This window comes from Etheostoma cragini, chromosome 11, assembly GCF_013103735.1.
Source record: "Etheostoma cragini isolate CJK2018 chromosome 11, CSU_Ecrag_1.0, whole genome shotgun sequence".
In the NCBI taxonomy this organism is placed as follows: Eukaryota; Metazoa; Chordata; class Actinopteri; order Perciformes; family Percidae; genus Etheostoma; species Etheostoma cragini.
The window spans coordinates 15,318,561-15,325,695 of NC_048417.1; the positions used below are offsets into that span (position 1 = coordinate 15,318,561).

At 38.5% G+C, this 7,135-nt stretch overlaps 1 protein-coding gene across 1 annotated transcript; it reads right to left on the reverse strand.

Moving 5' to 3' along the window:
* Positions 1–428: 428 nt before the first annotated feature.
* nostrin (nitric oxide synthase trafficking) lies at positions 429–6,425 on the reverse strand. The gene is made up of 16 exons (XM_034885713.1): positions 6,188–6,425; positions 5,924–6,009; positions 5,736–5,819; positions 5,517–5,579; positions 5,350–5,431; positions 5,194–5,256; positions 4,270–4,368; positions 4,011–4,136; positions 3,435–3,533; positions 3,225–3,350; positions 2,436–2,544; positions 2,192–2,280; positions 1,951–2,076; positions 918–1,167; positions 728–820; positions 429–642 (listed from the first exon to the last, which is right to left on the reverse strand). Exons 1-16 carry the CDS (start codon positions 6,212–6,214, stop codon positions 506–508), a joined length of 1,659 nt encoding a protein of 552 aa, XP_034741604.1. The 5' UTR covers positions 6,215–6,425; the 3' UTR covers positions 429–505.
* Positions 6,426–7,135: the final 710 nt, after the last annotated feature.

Consider the following 7,135-nt stretch of genomic DNA (forward strand, 5'->3'; position numbering starts at 1 on the left):
AGAAGTTTGGCGTAGAGTGAACAGATGTTTGGGGAAAAATATCTCTGTAAAGGAAAACTGTTTTCTTTTCTTTTCTCATGTCATTACTTATTTTAAACTGGGTGGGAATAGTCTTATTTTCCTGTGCTCCACTTTTACTTATGTTATTCATGTTAATCTATTAAAATTTACATATTATAAACAACTTAGTATAGTTGAGTTCATGTGTACATGGTGTGATAACTAATGAAAAACTTGATTAAATATACACTTGGATATAAAAATTCACATACAATACAAATCTCTGCAGCATAAAAACATCAGGGAGAGGGGTGACAAAACGTATTGATCCTGACGTAGCTGAGGAAAATAATCAATAAACTGAGTGCTTTAGAAACAGAATTTCTAATTTTATTTGGAATTAGGCTACCAGATGTTTTTTTTACCAGAACCTTTGCCACTGCAGAAGGGAATCTCTTTGATTCAGGGTGAGTTTTGTATTTTTGTTGCTGATGAGTCAAGTCAGTCAGGCATCGGAGGACTTGACGCTGCTTAACACAGGCAGCTCCTCCACATAGGTTGATGGAAAATAGCCAGTTTTCCCGTCAAGTTTGCCAATCCACCAACCATTCTCTTCCTTTCCAAAAATGTCAAGAAGATCTCCTGTGAAAAAAAAGTCATTCATTTTTATAAGAATAGTCATAAACCTCTAACGTTTGAGATGTTCTGTACTTAAGTAGCCACTCACCTTCTTTCAAAGTCAATTCATCATCCTGTTGAGGTGTGAAATTGTACAGGACCTTACATTTTCCTTTACTGCACAGCTCCCGTGTTATTTGACCTGATCAATGATGATGTTTTTAATTTCTTTAATTCAATGATGGAATTCCGAATGTGCTGCAAAGAAATAAATGTTTTGTGTGCTGGGAAAAGATTACCTTGTCCTTTGTCATCCTCACTGTGGGGCAGAGCTCCATTAAGGGCGCTGCCACCCTCTGCAGCTGCGTGTGTTGCAGCTGTGGAAGGGACTTGGTCTGTGGCCCTTGGTGAAGTCTCCACAGACTGCTGTGTCACAAACTGAGCAGGTCCTTTGTAAATGATGGAAGCTCTCAGTGATTGTCGGGATCTGAAAGGGGTCCTCCTGAGTTTGACTGGGCGAGTTAGTTGAACAACGCTGTGCTCGCAGTCCTCAGAAAGAAAAGAAAAGTAGTTTGTGTTACATAATATCCAATAAACCTAATTCCTAACCAGAAGTACTTCTGCATATAAATTGTAAAGCTCTTTGACATTTGTGCTTTTGTGCCATAAAAATAAAATTGAACTGCCTTGACTAAGACTGTATACAAAATCCAACTTCTGCAACTCTAAGTGTACATGAAAGCAATATCCAATAAATAATACATGTTGTGTAATTGATATTATTCCATGATCTGAAGCATGGCAGGTGTTGATGTTTAATGCTTTGCTGAGATGCAATGTTAAATTAAAACCAGTGGCATTCTAATTTAAAAACTCTCCTTTAGCCAATAGGCTACCACTACCACAGAACTAGTCTAAATCCTTTGCGTTCCACTTCCAAGATTGCTCTGATGATGCTGGAAATTCCGCCGGACGCATGTATATTCCATCTCCTTCTGCTTTCTTTGTGTTGGAATTTTAAATTTGGAGGATTTATGAGGACTTCTGTTAACTGCTCCTCAGATATCTTCAGGGTTAATTGAGACAGCTAGCTGGACTATCTGTCGAATCTGAGTTAACTCCCGTACGACTATTTTGCAGCGGCTCTGTGGAGTTTAGCACCGCCCATGACGATTCTGATTGGTTAAAGAAATGTCATTGAACCGGAGCACGTTTTCCTCCAATCTCCGAATGCTATAAGTAGTAACCAGACATCGCTTTTCGGAGTAGGGTCTGTAAAAGCAAGACTACCACAGAACATACCTAATGTCCTGAAGATAATGCATGTCTTACCTTATCTTTCCATTTCACAATGCTGTCACTGAATCGGTGAAAGGATTTGGTTTTCCCCTCTATTTCAGACAGGGATGAAGAGAGTTTGTAGCGAGTAGCCTCAAGGAGATCCAATTTGAGAGAACTCTGCACATAACAAGATGGCATTATAAACACATCATCAAATCTAATTTATGATCAATTTAGGGTTAATATGCATCTGCAAACACGACTATTCATCCACTACACACACAATGTTTACCTCATCAATCTGTTGTTCAGTTTCCTCGAGATTCTTTTGGTTTGAAAAAGATGGATTTTCAGAATATGTTCTCATTAGTTTTTCAATTCCTGCAAAGAGAATGTCGAAGGTGCTTAGAAAGAAAATGAATGACCTAGAATGGTACTGTCCATTATTAATCACTGAGTTTTACTGAAAGACATGTTTTGTCTCCATCAGATATTATGTATTTTCAGTGCATTATGCACTTTAGTGCAGAACTCACCTTCACGGTCTTTCTTTGTTTTTGTAATACTGTCCTCCAGACGCTGGAGTTTGAGTTTGATGGCCTCTTTTCTTCGGTCTTTGGCCATCAGGGATTTTATGTCCTCCTCCTGATCCAGGACACAGACCACACATCAGTGACTAAGATAGTCCTGGTTACAGTCTATCATTGATGCAGTAGGGCATATTTCGAGGTTTACTCCTTGACACAGCGGGCCAAGATTCGACTCCGACCTGCGCCCCTTTGCTGCATGTCATTCCCCCCCTCTCTCTCTCTCTCTCTCCCCCTCCCCCCCCTTTATGTCTTCTGCTGTCCTATCAAAAAAAGGCTAAAGATGCCCCAAAGATGAATTTTAAATAATAATAAAAAATGATTTAGAATGTGCCAAAGTTACAAGGTATTTTGTACTGTATTTCCTGCACATTTTACAAACATGCTATTGTCCCTAACGCACTGCACTCTACACATTCATATAGCACTATATAACCTTTTTATTAAATTGGGTAAATCCCATTGGCATGACTATCATATTTTCAAGTGAGACCAGAGTGCACTACTACAGAAACAAAAAAATTTAAAAAACCAAACAACCAGTAAATATACATTAGAGCACACTTAAAAAGACAACCTTTATGTGCCAGGCCCAATCACAAAATGAGAAATACATCTTTATTTCTACGGCTTGCATCAGAAGAACCCCTGCAGAGCTGACTGGTTGTCTTTGAACGGGTGAGTCACTGCGGCTGTGGCCTGCACACAAGCTCTCAGAGTAAGAAATTGCAGACTTACAAAATAATCAGCCATCAAAAACTCTGCTTTGTGATCAACATCTGTGATCCTGTTTTCTTCCACCAGGGTTTGTATGTCTTTATCCATGTCAACCCTTTGGACTGTCTGTTCTATCTGGTTTTGGCCCTAGAAGTGACAGATATAAGTTATAACATCCGTAAAAGGATTAGGTGCATATTTATGAGCAGGATTGATGTCAGGGTGTCTTACATGTTTGAGGGTCTGCCCAAAGCTGGACATGTGAAGGTTGTATCTACGCAAAATGTTGCACAGAACTTCAATTCGCTGTTTCTCCAGCTCCTGTATGATCTGAAAAAGCAGATAGTAGCGCTGTGATGCTTTGTGTGCAGCACAACCAATCTTTGTCCAGAGTCCTTGTCATTTACTCTGTGCAGCATATCACATATCACCTCCTCTTGGATGATACACCTACAGATACAATTTCAATAAAAGCACTGAGGAAAACAAGTTCCTAGTGACCAAAACCTCCCATTCTTGGCTGCACGTTGGAATATTTTTGAAAATAATAGCATGAAATAAGTCACAGAATACACTGGGTGGACTGTGGTAATGTGCTGCTCCAAATAGTGCACTTGGGTGATGGACTGATCTAGTGCTTATAAAGCATGTTCTGCAAGAAAACGTTCACTGGTTTAACTCTTGTCATACGTGAGGTGTCCTTAAACAAGGTGCTAAACCAACTTGTTCACTCACAAAAAAGCCACTCTGGGTAAGGAGAACAGATAAATGCCCACAGTATGTGAAGCAGTAGAGTATTTTATGCACCTGGTAGCAGTTTTTCAGTGTATTTTCCCACTTGAGTCTCATCTGATGACCCTCCATGTTGACATTAAAGTACTCCTCATCCACCCGCGCCTGCACCTCTGCTGACTTTGTCAGCCTGTTCAGCATCTGTAGTCAAGAACAGGAGAGAACACAAATCTTTTAGCGAGCTTGTTGGCATCTTTACCAGCAAGGATTCACCCCCAGATGATTAAAATGTATGTAACACTGGTTTGGTAGTCATACTGTATAAATGCTGTACCTTTTGTTTTTCCTTTTCTGTGCAAATCTGTCTGTTGTTGTCAACAAAGTTGAACAAAGCTTCATGCTCTCTTGTTAGTCCATGCAATTTCTTCTTTATCTGTTTTAGGTGAGGACACGCAACAATCCACATTAACATATCACTGGTATGACAAAAGCAAAGGGGTAAACTCTGTATGGATTATATTTTACTAGTTAATGAGGGGGAATCTCTTTAAAGCAACTTTAAACTGCAAAATTCAAAATTTGATTTGGCTACATAATTACAACTGCCTGCTGAATTATTTGTATTAAGAATATCTATTTTTGATGTTTCTACATTCAATTTAAAAAGTCTTAATTCCATTAATTCAGTTATTCCATATTTAATTAATTTAAATTCAAAGGAAGATAAAAGTAAAATATGTGTTTTGCAAAAATAACAGTACAGTGTTCCATTGAACGGATGCATACTATTACAACACATTCATGCTATGGTTTAAAGGTTGTCACATGATATATTGTGTTTCATAGCAACAGCCACTCATTTTTAAAAATACATCATTAATTCAAACATTAGTCACTCATGATTAATTTTGCATGCCAGGTTGTAACGTCCTATGAACGATATGATGCTGTTCTGTAAGGTGAGCAAAGAGTGTGGTTGTGGTCGGTCTATTTTCCCTACCAACAGTCCCAAGCTGTTTCTAAGACTTTATAACCTAGCATGCAAAGGTTTGTGACTAATCACAAACTATTAGAATCCTTGAGTTTGTAAAGTATTCTAATCCTACTTTCAATGGCTGGTAACTTTTTTAACACATCATAATGCACTATTAAAGCTTATATCAACTCAGAAATGCAGTATGCAGGTATCTATACATACTTAGACTCTGTCAGAAGCAGATGCATATCTCTGCATATTTAAAACCGTTTTTTTATTTACCTTGAGTTGCTCACTCCAATTAGCAGTAAAAAGTTTCCCAGTTCTTTCAATGGCACTGTCAAGCTATTATAGCAAAGAAAAGGTCAGGGACACATAATGAACGGAAGCTTGAACAGACACATATACTGACACAAAGATAAAGAATCAATCCCATACAGGCCTCTTCCTCTTAGTATGCTCGTCTAAAACTTGTCGTATTTCCAGAATTGCTTCTTGCTGAAATGCATTTCCTAATGATCTGAAACGAGAACGACACTCTATTTAACTCCGAATTGTATGGACAGACAGTTATAAAGTGAACTTGAGTTTAAAAAAAAAACTACCTGTGGGCATCTGCTCTCGAGTACATCTCATCTGACACATGACACCAAGCACTGTAGGTGGAACTGAGTGGGGAGCACGCGTGAAAAGGTTAGAACTGTGGCCTCATTTGTCTAACTTGCTAGGCTCATATTATTTCCCATGATGTCATTATTAGTGTTCAGCACTTGGCAGGATAAGGTGACAAAAAGACGGAGCCAATTCTGAACTGTGTCTCTTACTTGTTTGACATTCCCTTTGAGGCCCTGATGAGTTTGCCGGCAAGTTTTTGTAGTCCTTTGGAATAAGTTAGTTCCACCTCAGCCCTAAAACAGGAAAAAGATTGCAGCTAGAGACAATAACTTGAGTCAAACAGTAACTCTGTCGTCATTAAAAGTTATTCGGAAGGCCGTAACTGTACTGAACGTACCTTTGCTGAAAAACTGCCATGAGTTCTTTGCAGAAGTACTCTCCAGTTTTTGAAAATTGTTTCACATTCTGATAGAGTTGGTTATACTAAAAGACAGAGAAAAAAGCTCCACAAGATGTTTGTCATGAAGCAATCACAGCCTGAATGAACTGAGTTCAAACCAATACAAAGTCAGGCGTGACTAAAATACACATTAAAATCTTATTGTTCACCCCAGTGTATTTTGGAAGTACACCGAACCCGACTTTTGGAAGATATACTCACAGAGCAGGTGCTGATAGGATCCTTCATCTTAAGACTGTGGCTGTTTGTTAACTTTGGACCTTGGAACTTTGACCCCCCTCCTCCCAAAGTCACTCATGCGGAAATCAACTGAGATTTTGTCAGTGGCGTATACAAAGGAAAATTCCAGTAAGAGGGGGGAAAAAATAAACTACAAATCTAAACTCAGGCAGGATGGCAAGTCATTCAGCTGCAGATTTAAATAAAAGATTAGATGTAAACATCAAACAAATGCATTTATCTGTCACTCAGCCAATTAGTGATGACCCAAAAAATTAAGTTGCATTATTATTTAAATATTAAAAAGAAGTACACCAACTATGTATCATGCAACTCTAAATGTTGGTAATGTGACGCGTCCTGGTAGCTAACTGTTAAACCAGCAGTAAGAAAACATTTTTGGCAACTTTGGAGCAGCGAAAGGAAGGTGAAAAAACTTACCAACTTCTTAGCAATCATTTGCCTATTCACACAACCAGTTTATATCTAGACCAACTCTCTTTAACTTCTAAATGCTTCACTTTGTTCACCAGCAACTAGCTAACTGAGGGGACTTACAGAGTTGAGGATGATTATCTGTTGGTACAAGCGACTCCTTTTGCGTACAAGCAGTTATATTAACATTAAAAAAGATTGATACCAACAACAATGGCTCAGGACCAGGTCCCTGAAACTGACCCTGGACCTTGAAACTGAAGCGGCTAAATAGAATTCAGCCATAATTTTATCATCGACATGCCCTTTCTACTATGACACATAAAAATGTCAGTAAAAGGCCTATGGCTGTCCTTATGCGAATAGTCATATCTTAATGTTTATTCATGAAAATATAAATCTCAAGTCAAGTAATTTCTTCAGGAAAATTCATCACCATGGTTTGATAAAGGTTTTCTGTGCGGATTACATTCATTGAACAGACCCACACACTTT

Excerpts from the sequence above, each read along its gene's own strand:
- nostrin (XM_034885713.1), bottom strand. The coding sequence starts at position 6,214 with ATGAAGGATCCTATCAGCACCTGCTCT. Across the intron at positions 4,369-5,193 it reads ATTGGAGTGAGCAACTCAAG|ATAAAGAAGAAATTGCATGG; the intron begins GTAAATAAAAAA and ends CACCTAAAACAG. Across the intron at positions 3,351-3,434 it reads TTGGGCAGACCCTCAAACAT|GGCCAAAACCAGATAGAACA; the intron begins GTAAGACACCCT and ends TGTCACTTCTAG.